Source organism: Scyliorhinus torazame, chromosome 24 (genome assembly GCF_047496885.1).
Source record: "Scyliorhinus torazame isolate Kashiwa2021f chromosome 24, sScyTor2.1, whole genome shotgun sequence".
NCBI lineage: Eukaryota > Metazoa > Chordata > Chondrichthyes > Carcharhiniformes > Scyliorhinidae > Scyliorhinus > Scyliorhinus torazame.
In genome coordinates this window covers 53,854,112-53,877,238 of record NC_092730.1, presented here as the reverse complement: position 1 = coordinate 53,877,238, position 23,127 = coordinate 53,854,112, and the positions used below count along the sequence as shown (strand labels likewise).

The 23,127-nt window shown below is 49.0% G+C and overlaps 2 protein-coding genes across 4 annotated transcripts in view; both read right to left on the bottom strand.

The window, feature by feature from the left end:
* Window positions 1–23,127, bottom strand: part of LOC140400068 (histone H2B-like) — a 73,548-nt gene that overhangs the window by 9,834 nt on the left and 40,587 nt on the right. For all 3 annotated transcript variants that reach the window (XM_072489548.1, XM_072489549.1, XM_072489550.1), the window contains one exon: window positions 1,312–1,396. The gene's annotated coding sequence lies outside the window, so the exon portion shown is untranslated. The remainder of the gene's footprint in view (window positions 1–1,311; window positions 1,397–23,127) is intronic.
* On the bottom strand, window positions 17,364–17,838 carry LOC140400165 (histone H2B 7-like). The gene has a single exon (XM_072489631.1). It carries the CDS (start codon window positions 17,802–17,804, stop codon window positions 17,427–17,429), a length of 378 nt encoding a protein of 125 aa, XP_072345732.1. The 5' UTR covers window positions 17,805–17,838; the 3' UTR covers window positions 17,364–17,426.

Genomic DNA, 23,127 nt, shown 5'->3' with positions numbered 1-23,127 from the left:
TTTTACCCTCACTATGTATCTGTGATATATAAAACTTATTTAACTCTTACAGGTGTGTGTGTGTTTTACCCTCACTATGTATCTGTGATATATAACACATATTTTACTCTTACAGGTGTGTGTGTGTTTTACCCTCACTATGTATCTGTGATATATAACTCATATTTTACTCTTACAGGTGTGTGTGTGATTTACCCGCACTATGTATCTGTGATATATAACACATATTTTACTCGTACAGGTCTGTGTGTGTGTTTTACCCTCACTATGTATCTGTGATATATAACACATATTTTACTCTTACAGGTGTGTGTGTGTTTTACCCTTACTATGTATCTGTGATATATAACACATATTTTACTCTTACAGGTGTGTGTGTGTGATTTACCCTCACTATGTATCTGTGATATATAACACATATTTTACTCTTACAGGTGTGATAGTGTTTTACCCTCACTATGTATCTGTGATATATAACACATATTTTACTCTTACAGGTGTGTGTGTGTGATTTACCCTCACTATGTATCTGTGATATATAACACATATTTTACTCTTACAGGTGTGATAGTGTTTTACCCTCACTATGTATCTGTGATATATAACACATATTTTACTCTTACAGGTGTGTGTGTGTTTTACCCTTACTATGTATCTGTGATATATAACACATATTTTACTCTTACAGGTGTGTGTGTGTGATTTACCCTCACTATGTATCTGTGATATATAACACATATTTTACTCTTACAGGTGTATATGTGTGTTTTACCCTCACTATGTATCTGTGATATATAACACATATTTTACTCTTACAGGTGTGATAGTGTTTTACCCTCACTATGTATCTGTGATATATAACACATATTTTACTCTTACAGGTGTGTGTGTGTTTTACCCTTACTATGTATCTGTGATATATAACACATATTTTCCTCTTACAGGTGTGTGTGTGAGTTTTACCCTCACTATGTATTTGTGATATATAACACATAATTTACACTTACAGGTGTTTGTGAGTTTTACCCTCACTATGTATCTGTGATATATAAAACTTATTTAACTGCTTACTGCTCAGTGACTGGTATGTGTGTGAGTGAGAGTGACTGAGTGTGTGTGAGAGAGAGTCTGTGAGTGTGTGTGAGAGGGAACATCTGTGTGTGAGAGAGAGTGTAAGTGTGTGTGACAGTCGTGCGAGTGTGTTTATCTGGGACTTGAGGTCAATGTGAGTCTGACTGCTTCTTTTCTCTGTGACGGTGGAGTTGATGTTGTGTCTGTGTCTCTGCAATGTTGGATTAATATTGTACTTACTGTCAGTTAGAAGGAGACGGCGACACATACATTTTGCTGAGGAATCATCATCTTGTTCTTGGAACTCATCTCTTCATCTGTTGAACTAGGGGGAAGAAAGCATATCTCTTGTAAATCAGAGTCAAATGAGGCCAATGATAAATCAATCTATTCTTTCAACTGATAATCACAGAATTTACAGTGCAGAAGGAGGCCATTTGGTCCATCGGGTCCATCTTTGTAAAGAGCATCTCACGCCTCCACCCTAACCCAGAAATCCATGCCTCCACCCTAACCCAGTAACCCATGCCTCCACCCTAACCCAGTAACCCATGCCTCCACCCTAACCCAGTAACCCCACCTAACCTTTTTGGACACTAAGTGCAATTTATTCGGGCCAATCCACCTAACCTGCACATCTTAGGACTGTGGGAGGAAACCGGAGCACCCGGAGGAAACCCACGCAGATACGGGGAGAGCGTGCAGACTCCGCAGATAGCAACACAAGCCTGGAAATTGAACCTGGTACCATAGAGCAGCGAAGCAGCCGTGCTAACCACTATGCTACCTTGCTGCCCCCAATCAGTAAAAGAAAGAAAATACTCTCCAAATCCTAACCCAGAATCAGACAAATAAGCCAGGCCCAGAAAGAGCTCTCCCTTCCCCCCCGCTCACTCCAAGTCCCGGAACAAGATCGTGCTCCGCTGCGCCTCTTGCAAACAGCCCCCGATTCTCCCTGAACTCCCCCCGAGTCAGTAATGATCTCTGAGCCTCTTTGCTCACACTCCCAAATGGATGTGCTGCTGCAATGAGAACGCTGTTTCCTCGCTGACCTGGGCCCTGACATTGACATTTCACTCAGTTTCAACAAAGCGATTCCACTCACTGACCAAATGGAGTGTGTGGGGGAGGGGCTGCGCATGCGCTCCCAATCTCAGAATGATGTGGAGATGCCGGCGTTGGACTGGGGTGAGCACAGTAAGAAGTCTGACAACACCAGGTTAAAGTCCAACAGGTTTGTTTCGATGTCACTAGCTTTCAGAGCACTGCTCCTTCTTCAGGTGAATGAAGAGGTATGTTCCAGAAATATATATAGAGACAGATTCAAAGATGCCAGACAATGCTTCGAATGTGACCATTAGCAGGTGATTAAATCTTTACAGATCCAGAGATGGGGTAACCCCAGGTTAAGGAGGTGTGAATTGTCTCAAACCAGGACAGTTGGTAGGATTTCGCAGGCCAGATGTTTGGGGATGAATGTAATGCGACATGAATCCCAGGTATTACATTCATCCCCCACCACCTGGCCTGCAAAATCCTACCAACACTCCTGGCTTGACACAATTCACACCTCCTTAACCTGGGGTTACCCCATCTCTGGATCTGTAAAGATTTAATCACCTGCTAATGCTCGTGTTCGAAGCATTGTCTGGCATCTTTGAATCTGTCTATATATATGTTTCTGGAACATACCTCTTCATTCACCTGAGGAAGGAGCAGCGCTCCGAAAGCTAGTGACATCGAAACAAACCTGTTGGACTTTAACCTGGTGTTGTAAGACTTCGTACTGTGCTCACCCCAGTCCAACGCCGGCATCTCCACATCGCGACTAGCAGGGGCGGGGTTACACCGGGCATGCGCACATCCCCGCAGCAATCCCGCATTGAGAATCAATGGGAACATTCCCCATTTCATAGTCATCACATGTGGAGCAAAACCTCCGATAGAGCCCTTGTTGGGGGACTGTGTGTGTGGCTGCAAATGGCCCTGCGCCCTCGGGCTCAACCAATCACCTTTTGTAGCTGTGTGCTTGTCCCAATGAGAGATTCAATTTGCAGTCATTGCCTGCAGCTTGTTTGTTATTACACTGTCACTCAGCCCCTCAAACTCACACTTTCTGCAAACTATCTTTCCACTGATTTACTTCATTTTCCACTGAACCATAGAATTACCACAGTGCAGAAGGAGGCAATCTGGCCCATCGAGTCTGCACCGACACTCAGAAAGAGCAGCCCACCTAGGACCACTCCCCACCCGACCACCATAAATCTGTATCCCTACGTAATCTACACACCCTTGGATACAAAGCGGTAATTCAGCATCGCCAATCCATATAACCTGCACATCTTTGGCTTGTGGGAGAAAAACAGAGCACCCGGAGGAAATCTACACAGACACAGGCAGAATATGCAAACTCCACACAGACAGTCACCCAACGCTGTAATTGAACCAGGATCCCTGGCACAGTGAGGCAGCAGTGAAACCAATGTTCCCCTTCCAAATGTATTCACTCCCCTGGTTCACTCGCTCTCCAGGTTCACTCACTCTCCTGGTTCACTCACTCCCCTGGTTTACTCACTCCCCCGGTACACTCACTCCCCCGGTTCACTCACTCCCCCGGTTCACTCACTCCACCGGTTCAATCACTCCCCCGGTTCAATCACTCCCCCGGTTCACTCACTCCCCCGGTTCACTCACTCCCCCGGTTCACTCACACCCCCGGTTCACTCACTCCCCCGGTTCACTCGCGGCCCTGGTTCACTCACTCTCCTGGTTCACTCACCCTCCTGGTTCACACACCCCCCTGGTTCACTCACCCCCCTGGTTCACTCACCCCCCTGGTTCACTCACCCCCCTGGTTCACTCACCCCCCTGGTTCACTCACCCCCCTGGTTCACTCACCCCCCTGGTTCACTCACTCCCCCGGTTCACTCACTCCCCCGGTTCACTCACTCCCCCGGTTCACTCACCCCCCTGGTTCACTCACTCCCCCGGTTCACTCACTCCCCCGGTTCACTCACTCCCCCGGTTCACTCACTCCCCCGGTTCACTCACTCCCCCGGTTCACTCACTCCCCTGGTTCACTCACTCCCCTGGTTCACTCACCCTCCTGGTTCACTCACCCCCCTGGTTCACTCACCCCCCTGGTTCACTCACTCCCCTGGTTCACTCACTCCCCTGGTTCACTCACTCCCCTGGTTCACTCACTGCCCTGGTTCACTCACCCCCCTGGTTCACTCACTCCCCTGGTTCACTCACTCCCCTGGTTCATTCACTCCCCTGGTTCACTCACCCTCCTGGTTCACTCACCCCCCTGGTTCACTCACCCCCCTGGTTCACTCACTCCCCTAGTTCACTCACTCCCCTGATTCACTCTCTCTCCTGGTTCACTCACTCCCCTGGTTCACTCACTCTCCTGGTTCACTCACTCCCCTGGTTCACTCACTCCCCTGGTTCACTCACTCCCCTGGTTCACTCACTCCCCTGGTTCACGCACTCTCCGGGTTCACTCACTCCCCTGGTTCACTCACTCTCCTGGTTCACTCACTCTCCTGCTTCACACACTCTCCTGGTTCACTCACTCTCCTGCTGCACTCACTCCCCTGGTTTACTCACTCCCCTGGTTTACTCACTCCCCTGGTTTACTCACTCCCCTGGTTTACTCACTCCCCTGGTCCACTCACTCTCCTGGTCCACTCACTCTCCTGGTTCACTCACTCTCCTGGTTCACTCACTCTCCTGGTTCACTCACACCCCTGTTTCACTCACTCTCCTGGTTTACTCACTCCCCTGGTTTACTCACTCCCCTGGTTTACTCACTCCTCTGGTTTACTCACTCTCCTGGTTCACTCACTCCCCTATTTTACTCACTCCCCTGTTTTACTCACTCTCCTGGTTTGCTCACTCTCCTGGCTCACTCACTCTCCTGGTTTACTCACTCTCCTGGTTTACTCACTCCCCGGGTTCACTCACTCTCCTGGTTCACTCACTCTCCTGCTTCACTCACTCTCCTGGTTCACTCACTCTCCTGCTGCACTCACTCTCCTGGTTCACTCACTCTCCTGGTTCACTCACTCCCCTGGTTCACTCACTCCCCTGGTTCACTCACTCTCCTGGTTCACTCACTCCCCTGGTTTACTCACTCTCCTGGTCCACTCACTCCCCTGGTTCTCTCACTCCCCTGGTCCACTCACTCTCCTGGTCCACTCACTCTCCTGGTTCACTCACTCCCCTGGTTCTCTCACTCCCCTGGTTCTCTCACTCTCCTGGTTCACTCACTCACCTGGTTCACTCACTCTCCTGGTTCACTCACTCCCCTGGTTCAATCACTCTCCTGGTTCAATCACTCTCCTGGTTCACTCACTCTCCTGGTTCACTCACTTCCCTGGTTCACTCACTCTCCTGGTTCACTCACTCTCCTGGTTCACTCACTCTCCTGGTTCACTCACTCCCCTGGTTCACTCACTCCCCTGGTTTACTCACTGCCCTGTTTTACTCACTCTCCTGATTCACTCACTCTCCTGGTTCACTCACTCCTCTGGATAATTCACTCTCCTGGTTCACTCACTCTCCTGGTTCACTCACTCTCCTGGTTCACTCACTCTCCTGGTTCACTCACTCTCCTGGTTCACTCACTCCCCTGGTTCACTCACTCCCCTGGTTTACTCACTCCCCTGGTTTACTCACTCTCCTGGTTCACTCACTCTCCTGGTTCACTCACTCCTCTGGATAATTCACTCTCCTGGTTCACTCACTCTCCTGGTTCACTCACTTCCCTGGTTTACTCACTCCCCTGGTTTACTCACTCTCCTGGTTCACTCACTCCCCTGGTTCACTCACTCCGCTGGTTCACTCACTCCCCTGGTTCACTCACTCCCCTGGTTCACGCACTCTCCGGGTTCACTCACTCCCCTGGTTCACTCACTCTCCTGGTTCACTCACTCTCCTGCTTCACACACTCTCCTGGTTCACTCACTCTCCTGCTGCACTCACTCCCCTGGTTTACTCACTCCCCTGGTTTACTCACTCCCCTGGTTTACTCACTCCCCTGGTTTACTCACTCCCCTGGTCCACTCACTCTCCTGGTCCACTCACTCTCCTGGTTCACTCACTCTCCTGGTTCACTCACTCTCCTGGTTCACTCACTCCCCTGTTTCACTCACACCCCTGTTTCACTCACTCTCCTGGTTTACTCACTCCCCTGGTTTACTCACTCCCCTGGTTTACTCACTCCCCTGGTTTACTCACTCCTCTGGTTTACTCACTCTCCTGGTTCACTCACTCCCCTATTTTACTCACTCCCCTGTTTTACTCACTCTCCTGGTTTGCTCACTCTCCTGGCTCACTCACTCTCCTGGTTTACTCACTCTCCTGGTTTACTCACTCCCCGGGTTCACTCACTCTCCTGGTTCACTCACTCTCCTGGTTCACTCACTCTCCTGCTTCACTCACTCTCCTGGTTCACTCACTCTCCTGCTGCACTCACTCTCCTGGTTCACTCACTCTCCTGGTTCACTCACTCCCCTGGTTCACTCACTCCCCTGGTTCACTCACTCTCCTGGTTCACTCACTCCCCTGGTTTACTCACTCTCCTGGTCCACTCACTCCCCTGGTTCTCTCACTCCCCTGGTCCACTCACTCTCCTGGTCCACTCACTCTCCTGGTTCACTCACTCCCCTGGTTCTCTCACTCCCCTGGTTCTCTCACTCTCCTGGTTCACTCACTCACCTGGTTCACTCACTCTCCTGGTTCACTCACTCCCCTGGTTCAATCACTCTCCTGGTTCAATCACTCTCCTGGTTCACTCACTCTCCTGGTTCACTCACTTCCCTGGTTCACTCACTCTCCTGGTTCACTCACTCTCCTGGTTCACTCACTCTCCTGGTTCACTCACTCTCCTGGTTCACTCACTCCCCTGGTTCACTCACTCCCCTGGTTTACTCACTGCCCTGTTTTACTCACTCTCCTGATTCACTCACTCTCCTGGTTCACTCACTCCTCTGGATAATTCACTCTCCTGGTTCACTCACTCTCCTGGTTCACTCACTCTCCTGGTTCACTCACTCTCCTGGTTCACTCACTCTCCTGGTTCACTCACTCCCCTGGTTCACTCACTCCCCTGGTTTACTCACTCCCCTGGTTTACTCACTCTCCTGGTTCACTCACTCTCCTGGTTCACTCACTCCTCTGGATAATTCACTCTCCTGGTTCACTCACTCTCCTGGTTCACTCACTTCCCTGGTTTACTCACTCCCCTGGTTTACTCACTCTCCTGGTTCACTTACTCCCCTGTTTTACTCACTCCCCTGTTTTACTCACTCCCCTGGTTCACTCACTCTCCTGGTTTACTCACTCCCCTGGTTTACTCACTCTCCTGGTTCACTCACTCCCCTGTTTTACTCACTCCCCTGTTTTACTCACTCCCCTGTTTTACTCGCTCCCCTGGTTCACTCACTCTCCTGGTTTACTCGCTCCCCTGGTTCACTCACTCTCCTGGTTTACTCACTCCCCTGGTTCACTCCCTCTCCTGGTTTACTCACTCCCCTGTTTTACTCACTCTCCTGGTTTACTCACCCTCCTGGTTCACGGCAGTTTTCCCAAGCACCATCTTTTACACACTCGCCCGATTTATACGCAGCCTCGAATTGCACATTAATTGGTTACACCCCCCTCCCCCGGTTTGCACACTGCCCTGTTTACACACTGCCCTGTTTACACACTCCCCTGTATTACACACTCCCCTGATTTACGCACTGCCCTAATTACACATTCCCCTGGTTTCCACACTCTTGTGGTTTAACTCTCCTCTGGTTTCACACACTCGTCTGATTTAAACAATCCACTGGCTTTACACCCCCCCTGATTTACACCCCCCCTGATTTACACCCCCCCCCTGGTTTACACACTCTCCTGATTTACACACTCTATGGGTTTGGATACAGCGAAGATTTTACACACACCCTGGTTTACACACTCCCCTGGTTTGCCGCTCCCCTGATTTCACACACTCAACTGGTTTAAACCATCCACTGGTTTTGCACACTTCTTGCTTTACACAGTGTATACTCCATTGGATCCATACACTCCCCTGTGTGCATACACTTCCCTGGCTGACACACTACCTGCTTTATCTACTCATTTGTTATGTGTGGCTTTCCACACTCACCTTGTTTTGCACATTCACCTACTTTTGTGCACAGGTTTACACACTATTTGCTATGCCCACACTCCTGGTTTACACTCACACTAATTTTACACACTCCTGGATTTAAACGCCACTGATTTATACGTGCCCACATTGTGTTTTCCTTCTTTGTCACAATCCACTCAAACACACCCCTGATTTTACAGCCTCCAGGTTTACAGACATCGATATTGCACAATCACCTCATTTTCCACACTCCCCTCATTAACACACTTACACCCCTGGCTTTACACTCTCCTCTGGTTGTACCAAATTCCCAGCTTTACACATTCCCAGTTTACATAATTCCATTATATTATGATAGTTTTGATTGAATTCCACTCTTTCCGTTAGAAAATGAAGCACATCTGACTCAATATTTCAATACCAAATGTATCAAGGTATCTCCTTGTGTTGGTGTGGGACATATTGTACTGGGGGGAAATAGTAAAAGCTTCCTTATTGAGCTCCCATGCTCAACACAATCTCTGAACAAATCTAATACTCTTGTCAAAGAATTCAGCTCCAGTTGTAAACTTCTCCAGTCTCCACTTGAATAACAGACATCCTGTTCTGAGCAGCTTACTGCACTTTCTCTGCAACAGGCACCATGACATATTGTCAAAGCTGGATTTTAAAATTCTTATTCAGTTTGTCTAATATAGAAGTCTGCATGTTTACCAATCATACTTCTTATAATGTGTGTCATTGCTTAGGTCTCTTCTTGAAGCATGAGACCTGGTCCTGATGTCTGAAGCTGCCTTTTTCATTCTGCTTAAGTGATGAATGTTCTTATCTGTAACATCTGGGCTACATCAATGACATTAGTATGAACTTCATCAAGCACCGAGAGTGTCTATGGCACAGTGATGGAGCTGGATTGTGCTGGGGGTTTTGAATAATAGAAAACTGATTTGCTTTTGTGTCAGGTTGAGAATATATTTAATGTTTATGAATCCAGTTCACAAATTTTAAGAAGTTTTCATGATAAATAATTGAGCATGAATGTTAAGTTCCAAACGAGATGAAAACGGTTGTCCATTATCTTTCATCAGCCTCTGTGTCCATGTTCCATGTGTTCCGGATCTTCGCTTTACTTTATTTCCCTTCAGATTAAACATACACGCATCGATTAGGAGCTGCAGACTTATGCACTCTCTATCTCTCTGTGTCTCTCTCTCTTTGTCTCCCTGTGTGTCTCTCTCTCTGTCCCTCTCTCTGTCTCTCCCTCTGTCTCTCTCTCTCTGTCTCTCACTCTGTCTCTCTCTCCTTCCCTTTCTGTCTCTGTCTAAGTGTCTCAATGTCTCTCTCCTTCAATATGATTATCTCACTCCCTCTCTTCCGCTCTACATCTCTGTGTTATGTGCCACTCGTTCCATTGTTCTCTCTCTCTCTGTTTCTCTCTAGTTTCCTTTATGTGTCTCTGTCCTCAATATCTGTCTGCTTCAATATGAGTATCTCACTCCCTCTCTCCCGCTCCACATTGCTGCGTTACTATGTCGCTCGCTCTATTTTTCTCTGTCTCTCATTTTCAATCTGTCATTCGGTGTGTTGTGGACACAGTGATAACACGTGTAACACTGGCCCTCACTGTCAATACTGGACACAGTGATAACACGTGTAACACTGACCCTCACTGTGAACACTGGACATGGTGATAACACATGTAACACTGGCTCTCACTGTGAACACTGGACGCAGTGATAACACGTGTAACACTGGCCCTCACTATGATCACTGGACACAATGATAACATGTATAACACTGGCCCTCACTGTGAACACTGGACACAGTGATAACACATGTAACACTGACCCTCGCTGTGAACACTGGACACAGTGATAACACGTGTAACACTGGCACTCGCTGTGAACACTGGACACAGTGATAACACGTGTAACACTGGCCCTCACTGTGAACACTGGACACAGTGATAACACGTGTAACACTGGCACTCGCTGTGAACACTGGACACAGTGATAACACCTGTAACACTGGCCCTCACTGTGAACACAGCTGCCGTGTTGTGGGTGAAACGGTCACTGTCCCTCCTCCACACAGGAAGTCCTGGTCTATCAGATCATCTTTATTTTTAAAATTTGCTGTTTGGATCAGAATGGTCAGAATCTGTGTCACTGTGAAAATCTCCACTCTCAGAGGGGGTGGGATTATTCGTTAACTGGGGGTCCCTGCTTGTTGAGTTTGCGGTTCAGTGTTACCGGGAGTGCAGGAGGATCACATCAAGCAGGAAAATCTCCACTGAGAGAGAGGAGATCAATTGTATTTTCACCTTCAAGGGAGGTTTGTCATCAATGAATTTAGATTTTAAAATATGACTGGCTGCTGCCGGGTATTTAGGTAAACAGAAAATAGGGAGCAGAAAACTCAGAGAGTTGAACAGTAATTAAGACACGGATTGGGAACAAGTGTTCTGGAGAAGGGGGTGTAGATAGCCTGGGTCACATTGTGATCCAAAAAGACGAGGTGTTGGGTGTCTTAAAAAATATTAAGGTAGGTAAGTCCCCAGGGCCTGATGGGATCTACCCCAGAATACTGAAGGAGGCTGGAGAGGAAATTGCTGAGGCCTTGACAGAAATCTTTGGATCCTCGCTGTCTTCAGGGGATGTCCCGGAGGACTTGAGAATAGACAATGTTGTTCCTCTGTTTAAGAAGGGTAGCAAGGATAATCCCAGGAACTACAGGCCGGTGAGCCTTACTTCAGTGGTAGGGAAATTACTGGAGAGAATTCTTCGAGACAGGATCTACTCCCATTTGGAAGCAAATGGACGTATTAGTGAGAGGCAGCACGGTTTTGTGAAGGGGAGGTCGTGTCTCACTAACTTGATAGGGTTTTTCGAGGAGGTCACTAAGATGATTGATGCAGGTAGGGCAGTAGATGTTGTCTATATGGACTTCAGTAAGGCCTTTGACAAGGTCCCTCATGGTAGACTAGTACAAAAGGTGAAGTCACACGGGATCAGGGGTGAGCTGGCAAGGTGGATACAGAACTGGCTACGCCATATAAGGCAGAGAGTAGCAATGGGGGGATGCTTTTCTAATTGGAGGGCTGTGACCAGTGGTGTTCCACAGGGATCAGTGCTGGGACCTTTGCTCTTTGTAGGATATATAAATGATTTGGAGGAAAATGTAACTGGTCTGATTAGTAAGTTTGCAGACGACACAAACGTTGGTGGAATTACGGATAGCGATGAGGACTGTCGGAGGATACAGCAGGATTTAGATTGTCTGGAGACTTGGGCGGAGAGATGGCAGATGGAGTTTAATCCGGACAAATGTGAGGTAATGCATTTTGGAAGGTCCAATGCAGGTAGGGAATATACAGTGAATGGTAGAACCCTCAAGAGTATTGAAAGTCAAAGAGATCTAGGAGTACAGGTCCACAGGTCATTGAAAGGGGCAACACAGGTGGAGAAGGTAGTCAAGAAGGCAGACGGCATGCTTGCCTTCATTGGCCGGGGCATTGAGTATAAGAATTGGCAAGTCATGTTGCAGCTGTATAGAACCTTAGTTAGGCCACACTTGGAGTATAGTGTTCAATTCTGGTCGCCACATTACCAGAAGGATGTGGAGGCTTTAGAGAGGGTGCAGAAGAGATTTACCAGAATGTTGCCTGGTATGGAGGGCATTAGCTATGGGGAACGATTGAATAAACTCGGTTTGTTTTCACTGGAACGAAGGAGGTTGAGGGGAGACATGATAGAGGTATACAAAATTATGAGGGGCATAGACAGAGTGGATAGTCAGAGGCTTTTCCCCAGGGTAGAGGGGTTAATTACTAGGGGGCATAGGTTTAAGGTGAGAGGGGCAAGGTTTAGAGTAGATGTACGAGGCAAGTGTTTTTACACAGAACACAGTGGGTGCCTGGAACTCGCTACCGGAGGAGGTAGTGGATGCAGGGACGATAGGGACATTTAAGGGGCATCTTGACAAATATATGAATAGGATGGGAATAGAAGGATACGGACCCAGGAAGTGTAGAAGATTGTAGTTTAGTCGGGCAGCATGGTCGGCACCGGCTTGGAGGGCCGAAGGGCCTGTTCCTGTGCTGTACATTTCTTTGTTTGTTGAGAAGAGGGAGAATTCTGCCCTGGGAAATGTCATTTCCAGACCTTGTGTGTGGATGTGAATATTGTGGAAGAGAGAGTGTGTGAAAGGGGCGGGCCAAACAGGAGAAACCAACTGTGTTTGTGTGTCCGCTCTGACCAGGAGATCTCCCAATCCCTCTGGGACTAAATGGAAATATTTTTCATTCCAACAATCCCCCTGTTCCCCTCCTACTTTTCCAAGTTGGATTTCAGGGCAGTTTCGATGCTGCTTTCCAGATTTCTGTGGAAAGGTTGGGAAAATGAGAGCGATCGGGTGAGAGAGCGCGAACAGTGCATCAGTAAAACGGGTTTAAATGCAAAATGGAGCCTTCAAATCGCGTGAAACCTTTTCTACAGCAAACATGAGAGTGTGAGAGACAGGAAGGAATTATCCTGGGACACTGTGGAGCTGGAATTTGAGTGGAATTGGAGAGTTTGGGACGAGAGAAAAACACAGAGAGCAGCAGCAGCCTGGAGCTGAGAGCAGGTTGTCTCCGCCCCGTCCGCTCGCTGCCTTTAAGTTGCTCAGTGCCGCCAGCAGAGGCTTCATTTCTCACCCACATTGACGGAGAGATTTTGTGCAGAGTCTCGGACATGAGCGATAGTGCAGCCGCCGAAACGGCTCCTCCAGCCGCCCCAGTCAAGGCTGTCAAGAAGCAGAAGGCGGTTCCCCGGAAGAAACAAGAAGGTCCCGGGCTGGGCGAGCTGATCCTCCAGATTGTGGCGGAAAGCGGCGATCGCAAGGGGATTTCCTTACAGGCCATAAAGAAGGCGCTGCGGAGCAAAGGGGTCGATGTGGATAAACGGGGGGCCCAGATCAAGCAAAGTGTCAGGAGGAGTGTGGACAACGGCAGCTTGGCTCAGGTCAAGGGCACGGGCGCCTCCGGCTCCTTCAAGATCGTTAAGAAGACAATCGGGGGGAAAGTGAGAAAGACCGGAGCAGGCGAGAAACCTTCAGTGAAGAAAACAGTAGCCAAGAAATCTCTCAAAAAACCAGCAGCCAAGAAATCTCCCAAGAAACCAGCAGCCAAGAAATCTCCCAAGAAACCAGCAGCCAAGAAATCTCCCAAGAAACCAGCAGCCAAGAAATCTCCCAAGAAACCAGCAGCCAAGAAGGCGGCAACTCTCCAAAAGAGCGCGAAGAAAGCAGCCCCGAAGAAAAAGTCACTTGTGAAAAAGACCACGGGCAGAATAAATCCGACCCAATCGAGGGCCAAGCCCAAAGTGAAATCAGCAACGGCTAAGAAACCAGCAAAGAAGTGAAAGAAGGCGAGCAAATTGTAAACCTCTGAACCCAAAGGCTCTTCTCAGAGCCACCCACATCTCTCAGGAAAGAGCTGATCCCCCGACCAATGAATCGCTGTCCCGGTGCTGGGAGCAGATTTCAGACAGAAATGTCAATCCAGTATTGCCGCTCACTCGCTGACATGCTCTGCACCGGGCCTCTCCCCCCACTCTGCACTAAAACACAGGGATGTTGCTGCCTCTTCCTAAACGGGGATGTGTCCGGGGGAACAGTCACAGTTTGTGTTAGTTTCATTATTCACAGATTCAGGGGAGAGTCTGTAAAAGAGGTAACAGGGCGGAGAAATCCCGCCTCACAACATAAACACTTTATATCAGCTGGAAGGGATGTTAGTAAAATTCCCAACCCGTCTGGGAGAGGAGTTGTGGGGGTGGAATCGGAGCTGGAGTTGAAATAGGAGCAGATAGTTCGGCTGGTTCTAGAAAGGAGTGAACTGAGGCGGGAATATTACTGACAAGTTGCATTTAATAGATCCGCGTTTCTAACAAGCTGCTGTATGATGCTGCAGTTTGTACGTGTTGTTCAGCGCCCTCTTTTCACTTCTGTTTGGAATATAAAATGTGGGTTGGAGCAGGCAGGTGGAGGAGCTGGATGATCAAAGACATTTCACTGCTCTGTCTGTCACTCAGTCCGCTCCCCGCCTCTCTCCCTGACTCAGTCAGGTCGGGGCGGACTGGATAATAAAGGAATGTAAGGACTTGGTTTCACGCGTCATAAATGAGATACCACGATTTTGTTAAAGTTTGTACTGTTATAACAGGAACTCCTTTCCTATCATTGATTTCTCTTTTCACATTATAAGGCGACATTGATGTGCTGTACAGTCTGAAACAAAACCTTTCTCCAAAGTCAAACCTGTAACCGCACATAGTGAACACTGACATTGTAACGAGAGCGGGAATGAATACCTGCACAGTTTTATGCATCGAATGTGACAAAAAAGGGACCAGGAATCATCGAGAAGTTTTTTATGTTTCCAATTTGCGATTGATTTTCTCAAATATCCGTTACTTGTCCCTGTGAAATTGTACCTGCTGGATTTTATTAATCTACTTTCGGACATGAATGTTCAGCGTCAGAATTTGATCAGAAGCTCGGTTTACATAACTGATCTGTAAACACCGCCTCCTCCATCCATCTCCCCCAGAACAGTCGCTGAACGAATCAGCCAATTTTCCCTTTAATACCTATCGCTCTTTGCATTGAAAGAACCGATATCGCTGATCAGATAAAAATGAGACAGAATTCCGCCCCTCAATAGGAGCTTTATCCCAGTCTGTTGTAGAACAATCGGAGTGAATCTGAATTTAATCCGGGTGCTCAGGCAGTGGGTCGAATCTGAGACAAAATGGGACCAGGAATCATTGAGAAGTTTTTCACATTTACAACTTGAGATTGAGTTTTGATTTTTTCGGTTTTGTCAAATATCCGTTCCTTGTCCCTGTGAAATTGGCGGGCTTTTTGAAATTGATGGGGTGTCAGTTGCAGGTCCACCAATCAGGGCCCTGATATCCTTGCCGTTCATCGCTCTTTTCAAACTTGTCCACGGGATCGGGCTGCATCCAATGAGGAGAAGTGGGCGGTCACTATAATGTCTTAAATAGGCAGCGAGAGAGCGGCGCCAGCATTCTCAGCGTGTGCGTTTCACCCAGTTTCACATCATGGCCAGGACCAAGCAGACAGCGCGCAAATCGACCGGAGGCAAAGCTCCTCGCAAACAGCTGGCTACCAAAGCGGCCCGCAAGAGCGCTCCAGCCACGGGCGGAGTGAAGAAGCCCCATCGCTACAGACCCGGCACTGTGGCTCTGAGGGAGATCCGCCGCTACCAGAAATCCACCGAGCTGCTGATCCGCAAACTGCCCTTCCAGCGCCTGGTGCGAGAGATCGCTCAGGACTTCAAGACAGACCTGCGCTTCCAGAGCTCCGCCGTCATGGCCCTGCAGGAGGCCAGCGAGGCTTACCTGGTGGGGCTCTTTGAGGACACCAACCTGTGCGCCATCCACGCCAAGCGAGTCACCATCATGCCCAAAGACATCCAGCTGGCCCGCCGCATCCGCGGGGAACGCGCCTAAAGCCCGGATTCAGCAACAACAACAACGGCTCTTTAAAGAGCCACCAAGTCTTTCAGGAAAAGAGCTTCAACATCTAATCCCTCAGTTGAGCTGCGGTGATTTAGAATATAATCATCGGCAGTATCTCTGCATTCGGAAGCTTTAGTGACAGAATTAAGCGAATGGACAACAGGTCACCCTTGTCCGGAGGGAGTGGGTGGCTCTGAAAGAGCCTTTGGGTTATTGGATTCTTCCCGGTCCCAGCGCTGGTTCAGAGCCGCTCAATCGACAAATAAAAGCTGCGACCTCCTGTTAGTGATTCCAATGCCTCCAAGTTACAATTAACGCTTCATTGCAATGGAGTTTCTCTCGTCTCATGGCTCCGAGTAAGAAACGAGTCACATACATTAACCCAGATAGTTATTGCAGAAACATCTACACATTAAGTAGCAGAGCAGAATCTGAGTGACACAAAACAATTCGCCCTTTTTCAGATCAAGTGAGTGGCTCTGAAAAGAGCCTTTGGGTTATTAGATTAAAGAATGGTCGCTTCACTTCTTGCCGGCGCCAGCGCTGCTTTTCTTGGGCAGCAGCACGGCCTGGATATTAGGCAGCACCCCCACATTCACTTCGCTTCAGGAGGAGTGGCGGTGCACACATTGCTGATTGGTTATCTGAACAACATTGTGGCGCCTGGCACAAACTGACCAATCAGATGTCTGTTTGAAGCACCAATCAGGAGACTCCACGGTGCTGAGGGCGGAAAGTTTGGGCGCCAAATGTTCAGATTCCAACCGAATATTTATTTCAAAGCTTAAAAGAGCGCGAAAAGATAAAACAGAAAATTGAATCGGGACCGTAAAAACGAGACTAAATCACTGAGTATAAGATTGTTGGATTCTCTGTCCGTAATCTACAGTTTCCCTTTATCTGTCAGTTTCTCATTTCGGGTTTTCTCTCTAACAGAACAAACCCAAAATGAATTAAAGCAAAATAATGTGGATGCTGCAAATGTGAATTGAAGAGAAATGCTGGATAAACTCAGCATGTCTGGAAGAATCTGTGGAAATGTTTCGGATTTATAAAAGGGGCATTTAATCCGAAACTGTCTCCACAGATTTTTACAATCTGGAGTCCAATCGAGTTTAATCTGGCTGCTGTTTAAAACACTCTCAGCCGCAGACAGAGTGTCTAATTTACAGCCAACTACAAACCTTATTTTAAAAATTCCATATTGTAGACGACTTCAGTGTTAAAAGTGGAGTGAGCAATTTGGAGCTCGTGTCAGTATTGAAATGGAATTTCACCACAACACTGGTGTGCTCTCAATAAACTGATCGATTATTGAGGAAGCCTGAAAGAGAAAGGGAGGTTTTTCGGAACCTGAACACAAATTGAAAGGGAGGTTTTGGAGTTCTATTGTCTCTCCAAATCTAGCGACAGGGACCAAATATGACCAAGTCAGAAACCAAAGACACACAGGGACACCGAGCAGCCACTAAATGATGAGACTTATTTTCAAGGCACGAAGATCGACCAGGCGATAACTGGACATCACCCAGGATGTTATGTTCCAGTGAAACACTATTTGAACCGATTTGGCTATTCATAATCTAATAATAATAAAAAAACAATGGTTTGGCTGCTTTCCAGAAATTGTGGGTGGCTCTTAAAAGAGCCGTTGGGTTTTGATGAGTTTGAGAACAGTTTTACTTGGAGCTGGTGTACTTTGTCACCGCCTTTGTCCCTTCCGACACGGCGTGCTTGGCCAGTTCCCCGGGCAGCAGCAGGCGCACGGCGGTCTGGATCTCCCGGGAGCTGATGGTGCTGCGCTTGTTGTAATGGGCCAGGCGGGAAGCCTCACCCACAATGCGCTCGAAAATATCGTTGACGAAGGAGTTCATGATGCTCATGGCCTTGGAGGAGATGCCGGTGTCGGGGTGAACCTGCTTCATCACTTTGTAGATGTAGATGGAGTAACTCTCCTTCCTGGCTCGTCTCCTCTTCTTGTTGCCGTTCACTGGTGCCTTCTTCTGGGTTTTCTTAGCGCCCTTCTTGGGAGCTGGAGCTTTCTTGTCCTCAGCCATGGTCAGAGCAAACTGCAGACACACAATAACTGAGAACTGCCACACACCTGCTCTTTTCCAGAATAACCCGCATTAGCTATGAGGAGCGGTTGAGTAAACTCGGTTTGTTCTCACTGGAACGACAGAGGTTGGGGGCGACCTGAGAGGTCGACAAAATTATGAGGGGCATGGACAGAATGGATACTCAGAGGCTTTTCCCCAGGGTAGAGGGGACAATTACGAGGGGGCATGGGTTTAAGGTGCGAGGGGCAAGGTTTAGAGGAGGTGTACGAGGCAAGTTTTTTTTACACAGAGGGTAGTGGGTGCGTGGAACGCGCTACAGGAGGAGGTGGTGGAAGTAGGGACGATAATGACATTTAAGAGGCATATGGACAAATACATGAATAGGAAGGGAATAGAGGGATACGGACCCAGAAAGTGTAGATTTTAGATTAGACGGGCAGCATGGTCGGCACGGGCTTGGAGGGCCGAAGGGCCTGTTCCTGTGCTGTGCTTTTCTTTGTTTGTAACTCACTTACCGATGTTAATGAATGATGGGAGAGAGACCAAGTCACCATTGGGGAATTTATGTGACGTTTATTTGCATCTGTTTTGTTGGTTCAGGTACCCAATTGCAGCATCTGCCCCCCCCGCCCCATCCACAAACTCTGGCCAGTGAGATTCCCCCTAATTGACACATTGCTCTGACTCTGGGCCTCCCTCTGCCGGCAGCAGCACATTCTCTCTGCTGGTAATAACACGTCACTCTCCAGGGACTGTCCCGGGTGCCGGCTATACCGCGCATGCGTGCCCACTCAGCCCGATCAGGCAGTCCGCAGGCGCGGTACACAGCGGGCCGGACCGCCTCCTCCTGACGTCACCGGGCTGTCCAAGGGCAGCTTCTTTGAAGCAACAGCAGGTTAAAGCGGCGCCAGAGAGCAGATCCTCCATTTTGTAGCTGGCAGCTGTGAAGAATTGAAAATGGACGGTTTTGTAATAAGGGAGAGAGGGTCAGAGACACAAACAGGCCCGGATCACACATCTAAATCTGTGGGAGAGAGTCGCTGAGGAGAGTCCACAGCAACACAAAGCAGAGCTGGGGTGAGCTCCACGGCCTCTGCTCAACAACCCATTAAGAAGAAGCTGGAGACAGGAACACAGCAGAATAAAGGTGATATTTGAAGGTATGTCTTTATAAATTGTGCCAATGCAAATCAGGATCCCCTCTGGCTGATTTGTTTGCTGATGAAACGTGGAAGCTCTCTATGTCTTACCTTGCAGACATCTTTTCAATTCTAAACACACTGAACCACAAATTATAAGGGAAGGAGGATGATTGCTTTTGGCGCTGTGAAGAATTTGATGTTTTCCAAAAGTAATTGAACGTTAGGAAACTGCGCGTAGAAAGCCAAACCTACTACATGTTCCCCTCACTGCAATGACATCTCGAAGAAAACGGTTAGGAAGGGAACTGTCGATAGACTGGCTACGCTGAACAACAGTTTTTATCGCTATTTTCCAGAGGAGAAGTTTCAGATTTTGAGAGAGAATTAGTTGGTGAAAACTCCCTTTGAGTTTGAGACCCCAGACTCAATTTACTGATTTATAGCTGACTCCAAATGTACAAACTGAGCTTCTCTTACCTGTGACAGCACATTAATAATACAGCACAACTCCCATGAGGTTTTCAGAGTTCCAGCGTAGCGTCTCCGAGAAGTACCCAGTACGGAGTAAAACAAGCATTCTTTTGCTATTACACATCACAAGGATCTACATCTTCAAGGTTGGATTTTTCATCCTCAAAAGGATGAAGACAGCACAAAGGAACCAGCTGAACTCTGCACCTGATACACGCACTGCCCTCTCCTCTAAACCTGATTGGAGTGAGATCATAAGGACCAAGCAAGCTCACCTGCTGCATTAAAGGTAAGAGAACATAGTGGGTCGTGGAGGTCAGCTGGTGTGGGTCCCAAAGGCTGGCCAGCATGGGTCCCAAAGGATGGCCGGTTGGTTAAAATGGGTCGCAGGTAAAAACAGTTTAAAAGAACTGCTCTGTAAAATACTGCTGATTCAGTTCATCCATTTTCCCTTCATTTACCAGGACTAACTGATGTTTATTAATCCCGCCCTTCATCCGGAAGTAGAATCCAGAATTATTGATTTACAACTGGGGCTCATTTGAACATTGCTGCGAATGTTTTTGGATAAAATGTTAGAAGAGCAGTGGCAACAACATTGAGAAAAACCTGACTGAAATAAAACCCTGCTGTGGGTTTACGGGCCACCTGTCGGTTTCCAATCCATATGTCCGGACTCATCTGTAATACACATTTTTTGTTTATTACACTATTCCATAATGCTCAGATTCTGGCAGAGAATGATTTATTTTAACTCCAGCATTTTGCCCGTGTATTCTGCGTGGCTTTAAAATGAATATGATAGTTGTACACATCTGGCAGCTCCTAATCGATGTGTGTAAGTTTACTATGAAAACTTCTTGGAATACATGGACTGGAGACACAGATATTAAAGATATTCTCAATTTTTTTTTCAATTATACAAAAAATGTCAGCAAAATCCAGCTCCATCACTGTGCCATAGACAGTATCGGTGCTTGATGAAGTTCATACTAATGTCATTGATGTAGTACATATGTTACAGATAAGAACATTCATAACTTAAGCAGAATGGAAAAGGCAGTTTCAGACATCAGGATGAGACCAGGTCTCATGCAACAAGAGACCTGAGCAATGACATATTATAAGAATTATTATTGGTAAACATGCAGTAACGGAAGAAGAAACTGAAGAAGAATTTTAAAATCCAGGTTTGGCAGTATGTCATGGTGCACCTTACAGAGAAAGTGCTGCAAGCTGCTCAGAACTGGATGTCAACTATTCAAGTGGAGACTGGAGAAGCTTTCAACTGGAGCAGAGTTCATAGATTTCATAGCATTTACAGAGCAGAAGGTGGCCATTCGGCCCATCGAGTCTGCAATGGCCCTTGGAAAGAGCAAACTAATAATAATAATAATTGCTTATTGTCACAAGTCGGCTTTAATTAAGTTACTGAAAAACCCCTCGACGCCACATTTCGGCGCCTGTTCGGGGAGGCCGGTACGGGAATTGAACCCACGCTGCTGGACTTGTTCTGCATTACAAGCCAGCTGTTTAGCTCACTGTGCTAAACCAGCCCCACAACTACCTAAGCTCACACCTCAACCCTCTCCCCGGAAACCTTCCCTAACCTTTTTTGGACACTAAGGACAATTTAGCATAGGCAATCCACATAACTTGCGCATCTTTGGACTGGGAGGAAACCGGAGCACCCAAAGGAAACATGGGGAGAACGTGTGACTCAGTTGACTGTGTAAACCAGGGGAGTGTTCAAGTCATATTCAATTACAAATTGGAAACCAGGGGAGTGACTACATCAGTGGTGTGGGTAAACCAGGGAGTGTGGAAATCAGGGGAGTGTTTCAAACCAGCGGACTGTCCAAGACCAGACAATTGTCCAAAGCCACTGAAATGTATCAGCCAGCGGACTGTGTGAGCCAGGATAGTGTATAAACCAAATTCAATTTCAAATTGGAAAGGGGTGAAAATGAAGTCAATCAATGAAATGTTTTGCTGCTGGAGGAGAGAGTGGGACCACCTGGGGCCGGTTGCTGCCCCCTCCCGGGGTGAAGACCCTGCCTCCAGCCTTTTGTCTTTCCACCGCCGTGCCTGAAGTGGGAGTGGGTCCACCTGGGGACTGTTGCTGCCCCCTCCCTGGGTGAAGGCCCTGACTTCTGTCCTCCCACCCCTCTGCCTGAGGTGGGACCACATGGGGCCTGGTGCTGTTCCCCCTCCCGGGGTGAAGACCCTGCCTTTTGTCCTCCCGCCCCTCTGCCTGAGGTGGGAGTGGGACCGCCTGGGGCTGCTGTGAAGACAAAGGACTTTGTCTTGGGCCCCCACAGGGCTGAAGAGCGCCGTCCGCCCACTTCTTTCACCCCCTGTGGCGGGTGTGTGGCAGTTGCCACTTTGCTTTAGGCCCCTCCGGGTCTGAAGAGCGCTGCCCGTTTACAGTGACTATCTGCTGTTGCCCTGCAGCACCTTCCCCTGTGGCACCTGCTGTTGTTGTGCCACGTCCTTCCCCCAGTACTCGGATTTCAGTTACATGGCTGTGCCGTACCAAGTGTGGGCATGGTCAGTACCCCAGGGGCATCCTCCACTCTGCTGGGGGCAGGGCGGCCAAGAACCTATGCGGGGGCAACAGCCACTCGACCCTCGGCGGCCCCCTCGCCCTTCCGCCTACTAACGCGGCAACTTGGGGTCAAATGTTATGCCCACCCCACCATGGCCATCGAGGCGTGCACTCGTGCGATGGCCGAGGTCATCGGCCTCTTGGCCATCGTAGCCGCCTCTAGGATGTACGGCAAAGCCGTGTTTTTCCTGCGGGCCGAGCAGGCGGTCCACCGTGTCCTGGAAAGGGGCTCACAGTGGGTGGGACACACATGGCCGTGGACCCGCTGGAGGCCATCGCCGAACGTGTCTCCTCCTCCCCCATCTCAACCTCCTGGGGGAGGTCAGGTCCGGGGTGGCGCCGCTGACACTCGGCCTCGGGACCCTTCCCTCCATCATGTATACTCGGAGCGTCAGGCTTTTGCCCGCCTGACCCGGGAGGAGGTCACGCTGGGAGGTTTTGTGGTTCCCCACCAAGGGAAGGATCATAAAGTGATCTGGTCTGAGGGTGCCATGCCTGAAGAGGGCTGGGGCATATTCGCCGGAACTGCCCCACTCTAACGGCCGCTGCCAACACCATCTCCAGGTCGACCGTGGCTGGCACTGCCCCCCCTCTCCTCTACCACCTCTTTGTCTGCCCAGCAGCCGGCCCCTGACAACACCGCGGCTACTGGCGGGGGAGAGGGAGACTCCACTAGACCAGAGGCAGCCTAAAAAGGCCAAACGGAAGACGGTGTGACGGTCAGACCGAATCCATCCACACCTTGGCCCCATCACGAGTACTGACCCCGTGCCCGTCCAGGGGCCTGCGGCAGCCACCAGAGTCCCTATATCTTCGGGTCGTGGGTGGGCGACGGCGAGGACGGCTCCCCGCTCACAAGGCCCAAGCAGACGATGCCAAGGAGCCCAGGATCCACCCCGGAGCTGTTCTCGGGGGTCTTTCCGGGTCTCTCCGAGTGCCCGGCATCGGCGGCGGGGTCAGTGTCGCCACGGCCTCTGAATCGAGGGGGGGAGCCTGCGAGGAACCCGCCTGAGGGTGATCCTGGGGGTGGGATCGACTCGGACCAGGGAGAGCAGCGACAGGCTGTTCTGTTCCTCGGGGGGCTCCTGAGGGAGTGGAG

Coding starts and splice junctions, on each gene's coding strand:
- LOC140400165 (XM_072489631.1), bottom strand. CDS start 17,804: ATGGCTGAGGACAAGAAAGCTCCAGCTCCCAAGAAGGGCGCTAAGAAA.